This window comes from Vanacampus margaritifer, chromosome 2, assembly GCF_051991255.1.
Source record: "Vanacampus margaritifer isolate UIUO_Vmar chromosome 2, RoL_Vmar_1.0, whole genome shotgun sequence".
Taxonomy (NCBI): domain Eukaryota; kingdom Metazoa; phylum Chordata; class Actinopteri; order Syngnathiformes; family Syngnathidae; genus Vanacampus; species Vanacampus margaritifer.
Genome location: NC_135433.1, coordinates 27805132 through 27826736, shown reverse-complemented (window position 1 = coordinate 27826736; position 21605 = coordinate 27805132). Strand labels below are relative to the sequence as shown.

At 38.3% G+C, this 21605-nt stretch overlaps 2 protein-coding genes across 6 annotated transcripts in view; both read right to left on the bottom strand.

The window, feature by feature from the left end:
- Positions 1 to 140: 140 nt before the first annotated feature.
- On the bottom strand, positions 141 to 15028 carry slc5a11 (solute carrier family 5 member 11). Of its 2 annotated transcripts, XM_077557165.1 has the most exons (16): positions 12444 to 15028; positions 10068 to 10211; positions 7326 to 7397; positions 6934 to 7038; positions 6782 to 6841; positions 6611 to 6715; positions 6428 to 6533; positions 5465 to 5545; positions 5179 to 5384; positions 4236 to 4371; positions 2841 to 2948; positions 2623 to 2773; positions 2368 to 2536; positions 2069 to 2284; positions 1546 to 1678; positions 141 to 1479 (listed from the first exon to the last, which is right to left on the bottom strand). In XM_077557165.1, the coding sequence occupies exons 2-16, from the start codon at positions 10209 to 10211 to the stop codon at positions 1250 to 1252; spliced, it is 2022 nt and encodes a 673-aa protein (XP_077413291.1). In that variant the 5' UTR covers positions 12444 to 15028; the 3' UTR covers positions 141 to 1249. The 2 variants fall into 2 exon arrangements, with proteins under 2 accessions (XP_077413291.1, XP_077413292.1); XM_077557166.1 differs by lacking the exons at positions 7326 to 7397; positions 10068 to 10211; positions 12444 to 15028 and having other exon boundaries at positions 6917 to 7021.
- A 30-nt stretch (positions 15029 to 15058) lies between these two features.
- Positions 15059 to 21605, bottom strand: part of grid2ipa (glutamate receptor, ionotropic, delta 2 (Grid2) interacting protein, a) — a 37301-nt gene continuing 30754 nt past the window's right edge. For 2 of the 4 annotated variants that reach the window (XM_077557164.1, XM_077557163.1), the window contains exons 12-20: positions 21260 to 21347; positions 19584 to 19673; positions 19266 to 19462; positions 18831 to 18986; positions 18593 to 18679; positions 17897 to 18026; positions 17703 to 17821; positions 17466 to 17630; positions 15065 to 17091 (exon numbers count right to left, since the gene is read on the bottom strand). In XM_077557164.1, the coding sequence (XP_077413290.1) occupies positions 17011 to 17091; positions 17466 to 17630; positions 17703 to 17821; positions 17897 to 18026; positions 18593 to 18679; positions 18831 to 18986; positions 19266 to 19462; positions 19584 to 19673; positions 21260 to 21347 (1113 nt within the window). In that variant the 3' untranslated portion in view covers positions 15065 to 17010. Of the gene's footprint in view, positions 17092 to 17465; positions 17631 to 17702; positions 17822 to 17896; positions 18027 to 18592; positions 18680 to 18830; positions 18987 to 19265; positions 19463 to 19583; positions 19674 to 21259; positions 21348 to 21605 lie in introns of all 4 variants that reach the window. The other 2 variants (XM_077557162.1, XM_077557160.1) reach the window with 2 other exon arrangements.

Genomic DNA, 21605 nt, shown 5'->3' with positions numbered 1-21605 from the left:
AGCAGGTGGCAGCAGACTATAAGAGATCGCCTGGTTGATCTCTTATTTATTTAATTTAACTTAATTATTTTTGCTGTATTGTGATGTGGATTCATTGAAGGGAAAAAAGTTAAACGTAACAAATTACTAGACAATTTGTAATGGATCATATTTTAATAAGATATCTGACAGCAAACATTTGTGGATGAGTAGACAGATGGCAAGTTAACAAAATTCCATAAAAATAATAAATCATTTTGCACCAAACGATTACAATACACATTCACAATAATAGATTAGTACTAATAAAGTTGAGCAAAGTGCAATTATATCACTTTAAGCTGATGATATTTACAAGGCAAAATGTCCACATGCAAACCTTTTCATAAGGCTATACTGGAGCTTAACATAAACCATAATGTTCTCCATAAGACGCACCAGTAGTCATGGGGCGACACAGCAAATGATATTTACATTTTGCTCGTTGATACAAAGTAACAGTACAAATGCTTACTGCTCTACTTATGTCGATTTTTTTTTTCCAAGTATCGGTACTAGATTTTTCTGATAACCTTTGAATTTTACTGCCTTAATTTGAATATATATTACCTCTTACCCTAAACCCACATCAAAATAGACTTATTTTATTTTTTCAGCCTAAGCAGATGACGACACAACCTCAAAAATATGTAAATAGAAAGACGTTGACCGCGGTTGAGATTTTGATATCTTGGGGTCAACAATGCAACAGATATGGAGAAACTAGATATTCCCTTCCATGACCTCATTTAAGACGCTTGTTTGATGCTGTCGGCTGTTAGGTTGATCTTTAGTGAGATTTGTCTTGTGCCAGCCTAAAAACCACCAGCTTCTGTTCATTTTTTTTCTACGTCTAAAAAAGTGCATACATGTAAAGTGTAAGTAGTTACTATTTAATTGAGCTTTTTTTGTACTCAGTTCAAAATGTTAGCAAAGCTTTAAGAAATTGTTTTGAGCAGAAACGCCTGAGCCAATGCCATCTAGCTCTTGATTTTGCTGTGCTTAAGGCAGGTAAGTGCAAGTCATTTTTTACTACTTTTGTGTAATTTATGTGTACATTTCAGTCCTTTTTTTCGTCTTTAGAAGTAAAATCAGTACTCCTAGTTTTACCCGAGTGTTGTTTTCATACTGCACTTGTACTCAAGTATTTTTGCCACCTCTAAATTTTCGGCAATTAAGTAGTCATGGAGTGCCACAACTTTGAAGGTCCAATGAGACGAATGACAACCTCTCAAGCCCAGTAACCGATGATGAACACGGCCACCGAGAGGCAAATGATGAGGTTGGCGTTGACCACCTGTTTCAGATGTGGATCTTCTCTCAGTTGACTGAGATCGGGGACCGTGGGCGTCATGGGAATTTTCTCCGCCTCCTTGTCGCGTCGCCCTATCCCACACAGCCAGTAGAGAGCAGACACCAGCCTGGACTGACGTGTCACGTCGGACCCCGAGCTTGAGAAATCTGGAAAGTGGAGGAAATCGCAAGTAAGCGGTGGATGCAACAACGTTAAACAGATAGAAAAACTACCTTTTCTTGTAATGTTGTTTCCTTCCTTTCCTGTAGACTCAATTTCAGCCATCTCATGACCCATAACCTTCTCTAAAGTATGCTCTTTGACCTCCACGGGGGCAAATCTTGTGAACCAAGTCAGACGATCAATCTAAAAAAAAAAATAAAAATAAAAATTAAATCCACCACAAGCCAACTACTTCACTTATAGAAAAACAAACAGAAAGAATGTGGACATGTCTGGAAAGCCTACTAGCACATCTAAACTTTTTTATTTTTTTTGCTCATTGTGAACACAGCCCAATTATCACAGGGTGTAATACTTATGCAACCACGTTTCAGTTTTTTCTTTTTTTGGGGGGGGGGGGGGGGGTCGAGTTGTACAGTCTATAGGTCACAATAATGGTGAAAAAGTTTTGAAATGATTTACCTTGGGCAAAAAAAAAAAAAAAAAAAGCATTTTGAAAAGGGGTGTGTAGACTTTTTCTATCTATTTCTACACATGTTGTCAGGGTCTATGAGTGAACACTGTGGTCCTCACCTGCTCCGCTTTGGGCTTCTCGGTGGCCAGGCTGACCACCACGACCACGATGAGCGTGATGAAGGACAGCAGCATGGAGAAGTAGAGGTAATGGACCGATTTGACCACGGCGGGCCTGTCGTCCTGCTCGAAGCACAGCGGGGCCGGGTAGATGAAGTCCAACAGCATGCGGATGCAGCCCACCGTCAGACCCACGGCCACGCCCCAGAATGCACCCTGGGACACCAGCAGCTATTCATCCATCCATCCAAGGGATGCACAGCCCTTCCACTGCTTTTCAATTAGTAATTGCTCTCTACCTTCTCGTTAGTCCTGGTCCAAAAGCAGCCCAGCAGGAAGATGATGGACACGGGTGGCTGCAGGTAGGTGCTGATGGACTGAATGTAGATAAACAGCTGCCCCCCTTGACTGGCTTGAATGACGGGAATCCACAAAATGGACGCCACCACCAGTATGAGCACAAACGCCCTACAGTGTAGAACATTTGTTCATCAATGACGTCTTTGGTGCTGCTGTTTTGCTTAGCTACAGCGAGAGCCCATAGTAAAACGCACCTGCCCACAATCATCAGCTCCCACTCGGACGCCCCGGATCGAAACGTCTTCCACAGGTCCATGGTGAAAATGGTGCTGGCGCTGTTAAAGACGGACGTGAGAGAGGAGACGAGCGCGGCAATCATCACAGCCATCATCAGACCTCGGAGTCCTGAAAGACGCAAAACATACGGAGGATGGAAAGAAGCATGAAGGGAAATGTTTGGAGCAGAACTCACCTGCAGGGAGAAGCTCCATGACCAGTCGGACATAGGCCGTGTCTGTACATCCCACTGGGTTGTCGCAGATCTGCTTACACAACTCTGGATCGGCACACGCTACATCATCTGGATGCATCATTAAAAGGACATCAATGGGTGTTAAAATGGTTTGCATTGTCTTGAATTGAAATAATTAATTGAAAAAATCATCAAAATAATCAAAATATTTTTTGATAAAAACAAAAGAAGTAATAAGAGCCCACAACAACAATCAACTACACTCATTCGCTGACATCCACGTCACTCACCAGGATAGCAACTCCTAGTGCTAAAAGTGGACAAAAAAAAAACACCTACACCTCACATGCAATTTTTTTAAAATTGGATTTTGTGTTGGCATTGTCTAAAACTGCAAAATTATTTTTTATCCAATTACTTGATAGGATAATCACAAGAATAATCAAAAATCTAATTAAAAATTTACACTATCTGCAGCCTTTACTTAGGGTTGATATTAATTTGGTTGTTAGTGGATGAAAAAAATTAACTCCATAAGAAATTTCTATGTAATTTTTAAGGAAGAACCAACTACAATTTTGCATTGTACACGTTCGCTCAACTTTTATTCTGCACACAAATGCTTTATTTAAGTTGGCAATCATTGAAATTCTTTTATCTCATTCACTGCCATTGACGGCTATAGACGTCAAAAATTCACTTGAACTTTTTCTATTAGTTTAACATTTTTTCCCACTTTTGTTAACAAGACTATGAAAACCTAGAATTTTTTTTATTGAACATTTAGAACAGATATAAAATTTGTGATTAATCGTAAGTTAACTAGTGAAGTCATGCGATTAATTTCGATTACAAATTTTAATCGCCTGACGCCCCTAATTTTTTATAATCTTTTATTTTATTTTTTAAATCTTTTCCTTTAAAAAAAAAGAAAAGAAAAAGAAAAGATTATTTAAAAATATTATTAAAAATTAGGGGTGTCAGTTGATTGAATTTTTTAATTGTAATTAATCGCATGACTTCACTAGTTAACTCACGATTTAACAAAAAAAGATTATTAAAAATTAGGGGCGTCAGGCGATCCAATTTTTTTTTAATCGTAATTAATCGCATGACTTCACTAGTTAATTCACGATCAATCACAAATTTGATATCGATTCTAAATGTACAATAAAAAAAACTCTAGGTTTTCATACTTGTGTTAACAAAAGTGTGGAAAAATGTTAAAGTAATAGAAATAGTTCAAATGAATGGCAGTGAATGTTTTAAAGAGGAGACTGAGGGCAGCCTGTGAAGTACAATATTGCAGCGTCGAGAGCTACACGGTAAGCTAACGCTAACAGTATGGCAGTAAGCACTTTACAGGGAAAATTTGAAGAATTTAAATGTGTTCACCTGTGTAAAGTATCCTGCTGATCATGCCGGGCAACATGATGGTAAAGAAAGGCACAACCTTGAGGTAAGCAGCCAGCAGGGAGCCGCCTTTCGCATGGGTCAGCGTTTTGGCAGCCAGTGAGCGTTGCACAATCACCTGAATCACAACCACACACGGACTTCAGTGATGCACATTTATTCTTTAATTGCATATATTTATATATATTTAAAAAAACAAAACACTAGGAAATTAATCATCCCAAGGAAATGTTGAAATTTACACCACCAAAAACAAATCAATAAGAATAAAAGTCCCAAGAAGTGATCCTTGTGGCACATCTCATGTTGTTCTATTTATCACAGACCATTATGTGATCAAACACAGTGGACTTCAGTGATGCACATTTTACTCATTTAATGATTTTTTGTGTGTGTCTTTTTTAGATGGTATATATGTTAAAATATGGACAAGATGATAACATCATTTCAATAAGTGTTTATTTTTATTTTTATGAGACACAAATAGCAATTGCGGACTAGATAAGGAGGGCTTATGTTTGAAATGTTTACGTGATCACAATCCCCGTGGAACTCAGTGTTGCACATTTTGTTCATTAGTGAATATATTTAGCGGTGTATATTTGATAATATCTTTCAGTTGAGTAATCTTTGAGTTTCATCTTTTATATTACACACCATAGAGCAATTATAGAGCAAATAAGGGTCCTAGAAGTGATCCTTGAGGGACGCCACATGCTGCTGTACAGACCCTACCTTCTAACAACCACAGTGAACCTCAGTAATACACATTACATTTATTGTAATACATTTTGCAGTGGTGTATATTTTTATAATAGAAATTGAATGATGGAATTAATTCCAGAAAAAAGGAACAATTAGACTAAAAAGATGAAATAAAAAGGTTTCCGTGAGGGACAGCATATGTTATTCGAACAAGACTTACCTGATCAGAGCACCAGTACCACATGGAAGGAATGGACATGCCGATGATGATGCCAGGCCACGGGAGGTCAGAGTCCACGGGGTCTCTGAAAACGTGGAAGGAGTCCTCTCGGGGGATGCCGCACGTCGTGTTCGGCACGCGAACCGACGGGATGGCGTCGAGGTAGCCCTCCATCAGAGCATTCCAGCCTCCTACCTTTGCAAAACCTTAACAGGAGCGCATAAAGTGAGCCAACATAAAAAGATGTCCCGACATGGCTGGCGTCATCCTCGGAGGTTCTGCTTACTAAAGCCCATGAGGACAAGCGCTCCCCCCAGCATGATAACCGTTTGAGCGGCGTCCGTGTAGATGACTGCAGCCAAACCACCTGAGGAACAAGACATCACAATCAATTGACACTACAAAGCTTTAATATGGAATTAATTTTATAATAGATACTGTGTCTCTGTCCAAAGCGCAAAAACATCCTATTTGAAAAATGCACTTTTTTAAGAAAAACTTCGGACGCCTCACTAAGCCTTTTAAAACCAAACCCACTCAAAGTCATAGCTACTACTCTAGAATGTGACAATGGTGACGCCAAATGGACAAAAATAATACACGTACCTCACATGGATGTGATTGTTTACTATTGTCAACAAAAATTTTATTTGATTACACAAGTAGGGATGTAACGATATCCCCAAATCACGATCCGATATCATGATATGAAGGTCACGATATGATAACTATCCCGATATTGTGGGGATGTTGGCGATACAAAAAATTATCACAATATTGTTAAAAAGAAAAAAAGACCTCATCATACTAAAAAAAAAAAAACACACACACAATATTGTGCTTTTGTACATAACAGCAATACATATAAACAACTTAAAATCTTTCATAACTCTTAATATTGAGGCACTTACTTGCTAATGCACGCACACATTGAGTTCCTCCACATATTGACTCGGTTCACATGCATATTACGTTTCCCTTCATATGACCATTAGCGTGGATTTTAAACATAGAAGGGCCAAAACATGCCTTGTGAAAATAAAAGCGCATTAAAAAACTTGTCACTAGAGGGTGCTAGAACTGCAAAAATGGAAATCAACCAGATTCTTTTTTTTTAACAGATGTGCTGCTTTTAATATCGTGACATGACGACGACGATATATTGTGGCAGTTTTAATATTGCGATATCACGATATTGCCGTTATCGTTACATCCCTATACTCAAGTAAGGCGAGGGTCGGAGGCTCACCTGCTATGGTGTAGAGAGCAGTGATAGATAGCAGGAGCACTAAAGCCAGGTAGATGTCCCAGTGCAAAGCCAGCTTTATAAACAATGCACCTGCATACATGTCCACCTGACATCACACACGAAAAACACTCATTCATACAAAGTCGGATGTGCCAAATCAAGTCGTAAAGGTAAAAATCAAACCGATATCTTGGTGAAGATGTAAATAAACAAGCACAAGACAGCTATGAACAAGTGCGTTCTTCTCCCGCCATAGCGCCTCTGTAAATACTCCGGCATGGTCGTCACCTGGAAGGAAGTGGCCTGAGAAAGTGTTGGAAAATGAACATTGAAATTGATGTTCAGTCATCTTACCCCGGAGGCCAAATAAATGGGCAGGAAGACCCACGGGAGCAGAAGCACCATGAATATTCCCTGTCAAAGAGCAACATGGAACACCTGAGCACGCTGACGCTTTGAAGACTCGCGTGTTTCTCGCTGGTAACTGACTTGGCGTATCATCGTACATTCCACTCGTAGGCGATCGCCCCGATTCCGGCTGCGGCGCCGGATCCGGCCATCCCGATGAGGTGTCCACTGCCGATGTTACTGGAAAACAGTGAGGCCCCCACCTGCATAGGGGAATGGATCTTAGACCTTCAATCCGAGCTATTGAATAGTTTAAAAATTGAGTATCACTTGGGGTCGTTATCCTCATGTTATACTGTAGTATCTGTGACTTTGAGCGTGTGAGCCGGGGTTTGGCCTGGTGAGTGACGTGGGTGTCAGCGAATGTGTCAAGTTAGTTGAAACCGTTCTTTCTTGGCTGTGTGTGAGGGACTCTTAAAGACTTATTTACTGATAAATAACAAAGTGTTCAGTGTCGGTCTGGATGTTGTCTTAACGTGTTTGGACTTACCGGCCACCAGGTCATGCTCTTCCCTGCTAGGAAGTAGCCGTCCACCGTGCTACGCTTCGTCCTCCACATGGCCTAGTAGACATAGGACAGAACACAAGAAGGGAAAAGGGAAGCTGTAAAATGCCTAGAAAAAAAGCAACTGAAAACAACATCCCCAATACAAACAATGCAACATGTAGAATGATGCGCATACAGTATCTGCCGCTTAAAGCTAACAATAGGGAGGATTACCAAAAATGTGGCATGTGTACAAAATGTTAGGTGACGAAAAACATTGCTACTTGGCAAATACACCCTTTGGCCACAGCAGGCAGACTAGCATAATCATTTTATTATTAGGGCCTGAGGAGCATTTACCAAAACTCACCAAACTTTGCACACTCCTCGGGCCAGGCGAAAATTTGATAGTATGAAGTTGCCATAACAACATGGCTCTATAGCACCCCCTAGCGTGGAAAAATATAAACCAATCCCAGCACGTTTGACCGAGGGCTATGAAAATTGGCAGGCATGTGAAGCGCCCCATATATATATGTGTATATATATATATATATATACAAATGGTTCTTTTTTGTTTCCTGAAAAATCTGGAGAAAAAAAATGACTAAGGCGATTCTTTTAAGAAGGCGTCTATTTGAAATGCATTATTAAGATACACTTTAAAGTAAAGTGTTTTCTGTAAATCATGAGGTTGATGTGAAAGATTACTGTTAAGTAAAAATACACGTTCAGCCATATTGCCTAGCCTAAGATCAGACTGAATTGTTCATTACGGGCTGGCGTGGCTGAGTAGTACAGTGGTCGTCTCGCAACCCAGAGGTTGTGGGTTCGATCCCATGCCATTGTGACCACGTCGAGGTATCATTGAGCAAGATACTGAACCCCCAATTGCTCCTGATGCTGCATCATCAGTAGGTGAATAAGTAGTCGAATGTTAAGCGCTTTGAGGGCCTTGTAAGGTGGAAAAGCACAATGTAAATGAAGTACCATGATCGCCCTCTTAAAATAATTGCCTAAGTCATTTTTTTGCTAATTGTTTTTTTTTTTTTTCCTAAATCTCCTTATGATGCAAATGGTAAAATTGTTTGTTTCCTGAAAAAAATGACATAGGTAATTATTTTAAGAAGGTGTCGATTTACCATTTACAAGGACAAATACAATTTGTAAAAGAGTCATTTATGAACACTTTTTTGCCTAAATCTCTGCGACTCTCATCCTGCCTAAATTTGGCATTGCTTCTCAACAGAACCCAATGTATCACATTGCTTCATTTACACTAATGTTTTGCTTGTTGAAATTTCCTCAAAATGTAACTGAATTGGTGTGAATCACAGAGATATCATATTACAATGTGAATTTTGTGATATGAGGAATTCAAGAGCTACTATGCAATTTGTAATTTGTGCTTTCTTTTATTTTTACAGCTTGCATCATGCGCTGTAGCATTATGGAAGGATGAACACCAGTTGAAATAAGTAAGATTAAGAAAGCCTTCATTAACATTTGTTGTCATGTAAAAAAAATAAAAAATAAAAAATTGCTGTAAAATAGACTTATTAATTGACTTATTAATGTTAGGAGGCAGATACAGTATCTGTTTCACTTTGTAGTTAAACGCATAATTAGCCCAAAATGCAACTTTTGTCCATTCACCCTCATGTAGTTAAAGTGTTCAGAGAGGTACATTCTCATTTTTTTATGAACTGTTCATTGTTGTTGTTTGTAAAATGATCATTTTAGTTACAATAATTGTATATAAAATGTGACTTTTTCAAGTTATTTTTGTTCAGTGCTTTGTTGAATTTAATAAAGAATATTATGATTAAGTTGGATCCAGAACACTTTATTCATCCCAAAAGGGAATTTCATTTCATTCAAAGTCATTATCTATAGAATTATAAAGCCAAATGACTATATGTCTGCCTCCTTACCTATGTTGTTTTAGTTAAGTAATTGAAAAAACATTTTTATTAACAAAATAAAATAACAAAAATAATTAAAAAAAAAAAACAACTAACTGAAACAATAATTCAAGGAAAAATGTCCTTCATTTTTTTCCCCGTTGGCAATGAATTTAATACATTTGCCTTTGATGTTGATTTCAAATATAAGCTTTGAGCAATAACATTTTTTTTCTAAGATCGTAATAGTATCTCAGTATTGCTCATTTTCTCCTTGGGTATCTCCAGAAAGTCTCACATTTGTTTCCCCTTATAATTGCAATGTCTGCCTTACTTCTCCAAGTGAATTTTAGGAGAGACAAATGAGAAACATTTGAGACAAAAGAGATAGTAAAATGAGACTGTGGTGAGATTCTCAAATTTGTCTCACGAGACATAGACGAGCAAGCTTTAAGCAATAAAATTTTCCTCTGGGGTACCCCGCCGTGCAAGTACCCCAAAGTGGCCCAAGGCTGCTTGCAGCTCTAGTTATTTATTGATTGATTTTAGGTATGATAGTGTAGCTCCTCACCTTTATAAACTACTATACAACCAAAATATTTTTCAAAAGTCATTCAGTATTAGCAGAGCTGGGCCATGGCCTTCAATGGGGACATATCCAAATTCAGCATGCTCTTAATACTGCCACTATCACATTGCAAGTATAGAAATAATCAATACTACACCAATCCAGCATATAACAGCACAGACCTGTGCCACTTAAATCATTTAAAGCAGTATCTTTTATCTTGCAGCTCATTAGATGACATATTTCCTGATAAGCTGCACATCTTTGACTTACCCAAAAGCCTACAGCCATAACCAAGATAAAGTAGAGCACCAGTACCACAATGTCCAGAGCTACAAAGGCAGCATTTCCTCCGCCTGGAGACGCTGTCGTAGACATGGTGCTCCCTTGTTGGGTTCCCTCAAGATCCAAGGTCATCTGGAAAGAATCATTATATTAACAATTGTGGTTAAAATGTTATGTACTTCCATCATTTATTGAAGAAAGACTTGTTAGAACAAACCACTCGTAGTAATATTATACTAGAAGCAGGTACATGTAAGAAGCATTCACATTTATACATTTGATAAATACAGAGTCAATAAACTTGTTTATTTTGACTGAATTGCTGTTAATTAAAGTGGTTGGTGCAGGGATTGGCAACGTAAATGAGGAAGGGGACCATCATTTTTCATCACAGCTACTGGGGGCCACATTGGATCACATATTTTAAATATGGACAAAATATTTGCATGTCTTTTTTTTTTTTTAACAAATATACTGTTCATCATTTCATTTTTCATAATACTACCCCCCCCCCCCCCAAAAAAAAAAGATCCAGTCTTCAACAACAAACGATTGGAATAATAAAAATACATTTTGAATGGGACTGCTGACTCTTGCAAGGTGGAAAGACGCATGTAGTACTTTTAGCAATAGTAGTAGTAGTAGGACTTTTAGTAGTAGCACTTGTAATAAAAAGCACTATTTAAATAGCAGTCCATTTAATAAAAATAAAAAAATAATAATAATGTTGTGCTTTTTTTTTTTACAAAATGTATTTAAAAAAATTTAAATGAGCTGAACAGTTTAAAATTCAAACGATTGGAATCGGTCAAGAAATGTGGAAGTTAACCATAATCAACTAAAAGTATGTTGGAGACATCACGCACACACATTCAACTGAAATGTATGAGAAACGCTTACCTCGAACAAAAGCCTCTCATGACCTAACGGTTGAAGATGCAGATTCCAGAAATGGCTCGTTAGAACGGCAAGGGTTTGGGGAACGCGAGCATGTTCTCATTTTTTTTTAAACGGATGAAAAATGACCAAATTAGAGCAGGTTGAAAATGTTAGACTAAAAAAAAAGAAGAAGAGAAAAAGCCGACCAAATTAACATGAAAAAGTTAGGCAAGAAAGTCCGACTTCTCCTCGCTTAAAGTGAAAAAAAGAGGTACTAAACTAAAAGTGGGTTTGTCTGAAAGAAGACCCTTGTGACAACAAAATGTGCGAATTTGATGTCTAGTGAGCAAAGATTGTGGCCATGGTGACGAGTTGAAGTGAAACTTTTGGTAATAGATTTTTGACTCTCTTCACTCTGGGGCTAATTGCTCCCACTCAAGCAGACGCAATACACACCAATGTTAAAAGGCACATTTTCTCCCTTTCGCTCACTCTCTTTGAACCCGCACAGGGGGAAGAGCTTTCATTCCTCCAAAAAAATTTCGACGCTGAGCTAAAGATAAGAAAAATTGCGACAAAATAAGCTAAAATTAATATCGGCCGGGTAACGTATGCGCGCGCAGCGTGTCTTGGAAAAAGGTGCTTGATTTGATTTGATTATTTTCGGTTTCCCATTCATTCCAATGGGACTTTTTTTTGGGACTTTTTGGGGAATTGCGTCGCCATGGTAACTTGGAATTCCAAGAAAAGTAATGCTGCAGCGAGTCAGATCGAGCCGCATCGTTTGATACCTCATTCGTGCCGGTGCGATCTACGGTACGGGTCGCATTTTTGCGGAAAAATCTGTGGAAGATAATACAATAAAATTTATCAGAAATAATAAACCCGATTTTCCTAGGATAGTAATATGTGCCTGCTTTGCTTCGCAAGCAGTAGCTTTGCTACTGCTTTGCTACGCAGCAGTCCCATAATAACCGATATACTAGGTTTCCTTCCAGAGCAAAGACTTTTCGTAAACTCCCAAAAACCACTGATAAACTTCGAATATATATTTTTTCCATGAAAAAAGGTTTGTACCCGTTTCTTTTTTTCTTTTTCATTAAGGGGGCAGTTGCCCATCTCTGAGTTTGGGCAGAGCTGGACTAGCCATCTGGCATAGAGCAGATACCCGGTGGGCCAGCGTCTTTTTGGGCTGACGCAGTGCTATTTAATTATAATATTTTCCTCCATTTTAAAGAGAGAGCAGCCCATTAATCCATTTGCGATATAGCCAGCAAACTGAACCAGCGGGCCAGTGATGATTTAATTTTATTTTTGTGTGTGTGTTAGTCCATGCCTGGGCTACAGTATTAACTTGCAAGCATTGTGTATTTGCCACAAACAAGAAAAACAGCCACAACGGCATCATTTACAAAACAGAAACATCAACAGCTTACCTGAGGTAAAAGTTTGTCTTATACGGTCAATTACCCCCAAAAAACTCACCTCTCTGTAGGTTGCCACAGACAACAAAGCATGTCCAGCAATTAGCCGAGTACGAGAGAATGAGCGCAAGGAAGTTTGATTCACGCATCAGGAGATCAAACTCCACTTTCAACATGTGCACACTGAGCATTAGTTAAAATGTGAACAATTTATTGTCTCTCTCTCTCACACACGCACACACACACACACACGCACACGCACACGCACACGCACACGCACACGCACACGCACACGCACACGCACACGCACACACACACACACACACACACACACACACACACACACACACACACACACAAACGTCGCACGCACACACACGGGAAGTGTACAAAAGATCATTCCGAGTGCACACATAACAGGTTGCCTTATCTCACAACAGGCCTGTTCAGTAATTGCACACGCACGACTCGACCCAAGGAGATAAAGTTACTTTATATTGTTAGTGGTGTGAAAGATACAATACAAATTTCAGGTCATAAATGCACAACAGCTCATCTTGGGTACAAAAGGATTAGACTAAGCAATACGGATTATTTATTATCATCAAAAAATGGCTCATCAGTGGCAAGAAGTATTTTAAAATGACATGGTAAAGAAGTCAATGCCTACAAAGACATCCATAAGGACACAACAAAACAAAACAAACATGAGGATAAAGTCATTATATTGAGGGAAGAAAGTTGCAATATTACTATAAAGTTATTATATTTTCAGAAATAGTTTGAATTTTAGAAGAAAAATGTGATTTTTTTTCCCGAAAATTAAGTTGGAATTTTACAAGAATAATTTTTAGAATATAACTATGGGAATAATGTCGAAAGTTTAGAATCATTTTGAACTTGCTATCACATAATCAATAAAAAATATGAAACTGTTTTTCTCTCTCTCTGTGTAGATTGTCAGCAATCCAGGTCATGGCAAGAAGCAAGGGGGTGTAGTAGGGTGTGGTGTGTGTGTGTGGGGGTATGAAGCCACAACAGTGACAATAAGATTTGGTATTGAAAAAAAATTGTCATTGTGGAAATAGCTGCATTGATATTGAAACAAGTATTGGCATTGTAAAAAGTTGTATTGAAAAATAAAATACAGACATTAAAAAACACTATTTTCTTTAACCATATTTTTTTCATATTATGATGTCTTTTTCAATGCCAATCTGCAGATTTTTTTTACTATCTTTTTTTTCCGAGTGTCACAGGTTTTCAGTTTCACTTCTCTTTTTTTCAGTTTCAATTTATTGGCATCGTTTTAACATGGGGGCGGGGTTGGGGGCGGGGCTTTGAGCGTGAGAAAGCCTTTCAGCTTTTCAGGAGAGGAGAGAGGAGAGCGCGCCCTCTGTTGGCTAAAGGCAATACTCATGGATACACCGATATACCTCGGTGTTTGAACGTCTCGGAACTCGTACAATTCGGACTTCAACCGAAAAATAGTAAAAATTGCCTCGGAGTTTGAACACCCAAGCAAAGCAAGCTAAGCCGAACGTACCTTGAAAACGGGTAACCGAGTGAAGCCGAGCGAAGCCGAACAATGCCGAATGCTCACATTGCAGTAGTTGAGGCGATGCACTGCTCATTTCCAGTCAGATCGAGAATGCCCCCAGAGGTGCTTCATACTCGCGAGTGCATTTTGATTTTTCCACGACAATTTTCTTCGCCATGGGCCCAAAGAAAGACAACAGTGTCAGTGGCAGCAAAGAAAAACATACAGTGCTACGAACCACAGTGGAATTAGGAAGGAGATTATTGCGCCGTTGTAACTACCGTGACTACTTCCGTAAATACTGGCACGAGGACCACTTTAGCTGTTCAACAACGTGCCTGACGTCAAACAACGCACGCAAGGACCGCTTAGTAGTCAATATGCCAAATATAAAATACACAAACTCAGCACTGAACTAAAGCTAGCATTAACATAGCATTTATCATCCACTGATGCCATCACACCACAACAAAAAGGGAAAGTTTTTTTTTTTATTGTTTATACTGTACAGGGTGTAAATGTAAAAAAAAACATAAATAGAAATTAAAATAGGAATTTTCTGTTTTTGGAGCATTGGAACGGATTCATTGCATTTACATTAATTCCTATGGGAAAAAATGATTCGGAGGTTAAACAATTCAGACTTTGAACACTTCGCAGGAACTAATTATGTTCAAACTCTGAGGTACCACTGTTTATTATATTACTTGCCACAAGGTTATATGTGGTTATGTAAGTTACTTGTGGCGTTAAAACCACCTTGTTTGAAATTACTTTATGCATCATGTCATGCTAATTTAGCTAACGTGCTAACTGGTTTACTACAGAAACAACACTGACGCCACAATGTTATATGTAGAAAAAACCCAACAGATTTACAGGCGGTTTAGGAGTTCCTGGTGAACTTGTATCCATGAGTATTGCCTTTAGCCAATAGAGGGCGCACTCTCCTCTTTCCTCTCTTGAAAAGCGCTGTCACGCTAAAGGATAATCTATGGTCCAAATTAATAGTGTGATTAATCTGCGTTAATTTATGATAAATACGCAAATATTTTGTGATTAACGAATCAGTTAACGCTTTAACTTTGACAGCATATATATATATATATATATATATATATATATATATATATATATATATATATATATATATATATATATATATATATATATATATTGTAAAATTTATGTAAACTTTTCTACACTAAATATACTAGTTATTCTTGTAGTTATGCCAGTATTATTTAATCAGCCTTTACTTTTTGTGTGTGTGGCCCTGATTGTTCTTCATAGATTCAAACTGCAGTAGGTTCCAAACAGAATGAAATATACTATTATACACCTTCTTCGTGTTTCCATGGAACAAACACCCACTGTTATTCTTGATATTGATAACAAATAATAAAAGCTTTACTTGTTTTTCTTACCATGCTACATCTTCAGCTATGCCACCCTGGCGTGATGCACAGTGAGGTCAATAAATACTGTATATTCTGGCATTTATGATAAAGGCTTTCAAATATATAGTTGCTCTACTGCATGTTCTACAAAGCATTACATTTGCAGTATAATGATCTCTTCATGTACAACACGGCAGCCAATACATTAAAAGACATACATATTAAATCTCGACAAAAAATAAATATGTTCAGTCATATTTGAAAGCTCTGATTTAAGCCTCCTAGTAATTTCTTTTTCTATAGACGTGTTGATCACAAGGCAATCATCAGCATATTGCACACTTCCCGCTATCAGCTCAGAGAAAATAATAAATAATATGTAAGCAAGTGCTTGTCATAATAACATGTCGCATAACATGTCTAGACATTAGACAATATCGGCTACACTTCATTGAGAACTCATTTTACATTCAGTGTGGTGGGCTGCTTCAGAAATATACATGAAGTAATCTGAGTAAGCTACTACTGGACTCAGCACTTTTTCGGGGACCGTATTTGCATATGAATTCCCATTTCCATCCCACTTGTCTACAAATGCAAAGTTATGCTTCACATAAATGACTTTATTGTGGTGTTAAAGTGCACACCCACCTATTGTAGGGGAAAAGGAAACTTATACGTGCAATCTTTACATGAAATGTACACTGTCGGTCGAGATTAATAGATCATCTATCTTTTATGTTCCTTCCTAATAGAAATTATACATAAAAGCTGATTTGGCTGAGAAAAGTGCAACTAGTTACATATTTGAGTGCATGGAATATTATACATTCTATAAAATGTTTTTTATATTATTACCAAAAACGTCATTATATACACCTTCACGATCGTACTGCAAACTACGACCACTATAATTAAAACCATTCAATTATGGGAGTATTATTGCCTTTGTGGGGGCAGAATATTAGTGACAAATCTGGTCTTGGATAAAACAGATGTATCAAATGAAGTACATTTCTACTAGTACAGAATCATGCAAGTCTTTATACCAGGGGTGTGCAAACGTTTGTGCCAGATGAAGTTGTCAAAACTGACATCAATTTGAATCAAGTCCCTATTAAGTGAAAGTAAGTCAATAAAGGCTGTTGTTAACTATCCTGGCAACTTTGAATCTGAAACGGTGGAACATCAAGTTGCTTGTTGCCGTATCGGCTGAAAACCGGAAGTGACTTAGTCAAGGATCTTTCCTAAGCCTACACGTCCATACATGGCTTTGAGCTTGGCAAATCTATATTTGCTTACAGCGTCCGGTGACAGGAAATGCGAGGCGCAAGGGACTGATGCCGCACGCCAACTACCTCACTGAGCGCAGTTTTCATCACAGAAAACTGAAATTGTAAAAAAAAAAAAAAAGTCAACCGTATCTCCTCCACATTTGAGTAAAACTGCTTCTCAGTCTTTGCAGGTTTTCAGCCAAAATATTTAGAAACAAAACTTTGAATTCACTTTACAAGGTCTTTAACGGATATCCTAAGATTTGGGCAAATCTCTTGATTATGTCATTGCTTGGTGGGCCAAATAAAAGAACCGAATGGGCCACATGTTGCGGGTCATACTTTGCCCACCTGTGGCTTATGCTACAAGCGTTATACTGTGAACGTGTTTGTGCGTATCATTTCTTGTAGGAGCTACCAGGCCAGCGGGGAGGACATTCGAGGACTTCTCGGACTCTTCGGGTTTTCGGCTGCCTGCTGATCATTCAGAACCCTCTGTGGTAAATAAATAAATAAATAAATAAATAAACATTGTAGTCACTACAACAGTAAAGCCTGTAGGCAGGCAACAAGAGTTTTGTCTTTGCTTTGTGTCTGACTGTATTGCAGCACTGAATAATAAAGATGCTGATGCTTTGGTGATTGAAGTCATAAAAGTTTATGAGGATGAGCAATTTGTGAAAGTAGCAATAAAACTGGTGATTGAGGTACAGTACAGAATTAACGCATTGTTTAAATTGTTTTATCTCCACACCATTAAGTTAGTCATTAAAGGAAATTCATGTTTGTAAAGTGTATCTATTTGTGGGAAATGAAGACTTAAAAACCACCACCAACCCCCCAAAAATGAACTCCATCATCATCCTCACCTCGAATGTACTCATGAATTCAGCAAAGATGCCAAAGAAGGCCTCCGTGTTGCTGCTTTTGCCGTCCTCGCCGAAGTAGGAGGCCGTTCGAGAGAACTCCTCCAGAGCGTTCTGCTGGAGAGACTCCAGAGACTGCACGGCCGGATGGCTGTTTTCCAGAAAGGTCTGCACAGGTCAAGGGTCATGACCAGGTTTTTTTTTTTCTTCTTGCAAGCTTGTACTAACGGTGAAGGATACGCTCATGACGGTGGCGAAGCGATCCTCAGCGGTGGCGGGCATTTTCTGACATGCCGCGCGGATGTTCCGGATGGTTCCGTGCAGATCGTTCACGTCAGATGTGATAGTCCTTTGGTTGACTGAATTGATCGATTGATAAAATGATCACATTGACATAAGTTAGGACACTTTGTTTATAAAGTGTCAATAATCACCTTTGGCTGCAAGAGGAACCATGGTGAGATCTTTGGAAAAATCCAGCACATCGGGAAAATGGTGGCACAACGACTTGACCAGGATGTGCAGGAATGTCGACTTCCCATCCACCGTCTTTGTTGTGCTCAGCTGCAGAAATGCAGGATTTTTTTAAGAAATGCTAGGAGAGAATAACAAAGCATCGACCCTCTTTGTTTTCTTGCTTCTCCGACACAATATCACAACGGTAACATTTTATATCTTGACTTGAGAGGGGGTTGCCAACCTCCCCCCGAAATACCAAAAAGAAAACCAATGCAAGGATGACTTGCAGTTTTTCTACTGCGGAAGCTAGCAAGCGGGTGATTCACTCAGGACTTCGCTATCTTGAAGTTTTGCAGAGTACAGGAAATACTTTTATGGCCTACTTGCCAAGATGAAGGACAGGTTGCTCTTATCAGTTTCAAAAGCTTGAATTCACAATTATCTAGTGAGAGAAAAACGTTACATTCATGAGGCAATAATTACTAAAGGGAGCATCAGACACCAGGGAGCTCTTTTAATTGGTGGGAAAATGCATCATACAGTATAGTAGTCTCCTTTCCTATTATTCAGGGAGCAAAGCATTAATCTTAAAGACAAAATCCAAGCATTAGGCAGGATTTTTTTCTGTCTATGAAGGTGCACTTTTTTGCAGATTCTGCAGGTTTTTGTACCTCTGTCAGGAAGTTGATCTTGAAGCCAGTCGTCTTGTTGGTTTTAGGCTGGCTGGTATTCAAGTAGTTCCCCATGGCCAACACAAACTGTAGAAATGATCGCAATATTGGAAGAGTAACGTCAATAATGTTAGTTATTTTAAAAGATGTTGTTGTTTTTTAAATGAGGACAATTCAAGAATAATATAACAAGAAAAGCGTCAAATCATTTCTTTGCCCTTTCTGACTGGGATTGTACCTCTAAGATCTTTGCCAGCTTCCTGCTGCTCCTGAGCTCTGACGAGGCCTTGCTAATGCATTCGTAGGCTCCCCTCAGCTCTTCCGTCTTCTCCTGCAGTGAGCACTTGAAGAGGAGGCTCTCCAGGCGGGTCTTGTACTCGGGCACCGACAGCAACTACGTTTTAAGGGGGGGGGAAGAAAGGAAAATTGCAAATTCATGAATATGTATGCATGCTCCTAATGCTTATGAAAAAGCAAAGAAAAAAAGAGTCGAGGAGAACTCAGTTTCATTAGTTTGAAAAGGTAAGAGTTGACTTAAAACTGTGAAGTTGCTTTATGACTATGAAAAAACAAGCTTGGTCTCAGGAGGATACAGTAATTATTTTCTTTTAGAAAGAAAATGACCAATTCAACCGCTTCTTTATCCAATCAAACTATTTGATTTATACGTTACCTGCAACACAAATTTGTCCGGTTCGCTGAGTTTGCCGGGGTCCTCCCTGTACTCTTGGTACTTTTTGACCTCCTCTGCGTCGGGGGCGTATAGCAGCAGCTGCTTAATGTGAGACGGCTCCAGCTTGTCGGAGCTCATGCTCATCAGCACCTGACGCAGCTCTCCGGGGGACAGCTTCAGGTGGGCAATCAAGATGGCTGGGCAAGAATGGAGCATCATTAACACTCTCCAATTGCAGACTAGACTTCAACTTAACCGTTCAATTCATTTGAACATCACATGATGTTGCGAGCACACATTGCACAATTCCACACTTACATGCATTGTAGGCCTTCTTGTGGGACAGAATTTCAATAACATCTTTTTTCTTAAATGTTTCCAGTCGTGGTAAGGGCTCTGGAGCAAGCACTAAAAATACATTTGTGAGTTAAAAGTCAAAGTAAGAAGTTGTTGCAATAGCGGTATAGAACACATTCAATAAAAATACTAAAAGGGATACTTGACTCATTGAGTCATTTTCAACAATAAGAAGATAACATTTTGTCTACAATTAATGTGATAACTTCATTATTTTTTATGAACAATTAATATCTTTAAAAAACTATTTTTTCTACTTCCTGTCGACTGAAGATGACATCACCTTGGGCTGAGGAAACGGGTAACGACCAACATGGCTAAGTTTGCTGACCAAACTCAGAAAACAGGTGAGCCGTGATTGGTCGTTACCTATTTCCTCAGCACAGGTGATGTCATCTTCAGTCGACAGCAAGTGGAAACATTAGTTTTTAAAGTGGAAGTCAACCTTAAGCATTTCTTGACAATAATATGTTATATATGACCTCCCTAGTTTAAATATGATATTCTGATTAATATTACATTTGTGGAATAAGAGTTATGAAGAAATCCAGCCATTTTGATCCATCTCAGGGGGCGGCCATTTTGCCACTTGCTGTCGACTGAAGATGACATCAATGTTGCTCAAGGATCAGGTTACAACCAATCACAGCTCACCTGTTTTTTGAAGCTGCGCTGTGATTGGTTGTTCCCTTCGACCTGAGCAACATTGATGTCATCTTCAGTCGACAGCAAGTGGCAAAATGGCCGCCCCCTGAGATGGATAAAAAGGGCTGGATATTGCTGCTTAAATCATATTCCACTAACGCAATATTAACCAGAATAACATATTTAGACCAGTGGGGCTGCATAAAACATTTATTTTATTAATATATATTTTTCGAATAAAAAAAAATTGGGTTGACTTCCCCCTTAACTCATTCACTGCCATTGACAGCTATAGACGTCAAAATTTCATTTAAACTATTTCTATTAGTTTAACTTTTTTTCTTCTTCAATTTTTGTTAACAAGAGTATGAAAACCTAGATTTTTTTTGTACATTTAAAACAGATATAAAAGTTATGATTAATCGTGAGTTAACTAGTGAAGTCATGCAATTAATTACGATGACAAATTTTAATTGCCTGATGCCCAAAATTTCTAATAATCTTTTCTCTAAAAATAAATTATATATATATATATATATATTTATTTGTTTATTTATTTATTTTTTTATAATCTTTTTTTATTTTTAAGAAAAGATTATTAGAAATTAGGGGCGTCAGGTGATTACAATTTTTAACCGTAATTAATCGCATGACTTCATTAGTTAACTCACGATTCATCACAAATGTTATATCTGTTCTAATACAATTTTAAAAATCTAGGTTTTCATACTCTTGTTAACAAAAGTGGGAAAAAATGTTAAAATAATGTTAAAATGAATTTTTGACATCTATAGCCGTCAATGGCAGTGAATGAGTTAATTGTACATGAAAAATAAAGAAGTTATCACATTACGGTAATTCTGGACAAAATATTAACTTCTTACGGTTAAAAATGTCTCAATGAGTCAAGTATCCCTTTAACAGCAAAAAAAACTTACACAGTAGAGAGGCATATACAGTATGTCACAAGTGAAGCCCACAGATAAACTTACGGGAACCTTTCTGTGTCCCAAAGTGCATCTCCAGGTCCAAATACTTCACCATGTCATGCAGTTTCTCATGGTCAGAATTTGCGCCCAACTAACAACAGATACGAGACAAGGTTGCAGTGTTACTAACAACCACAGGACTAATATTAAGTAACGTCCAGTAAGAGATTCATTTTCATTCATTCATTGTTCCTGTCCCCATATCTGTTCTTTTTACACATTGTTTCCAACTTAAAGAGTTGAAAATAGCTTGAGAACTTGAAAATTTTCATAAAACTCTTTCTGTCTTCCCTAACTCTGCAAGAGCCGTGCAGCATTAAATCCTCTTAAGATTGAAAGTCTGGATGTT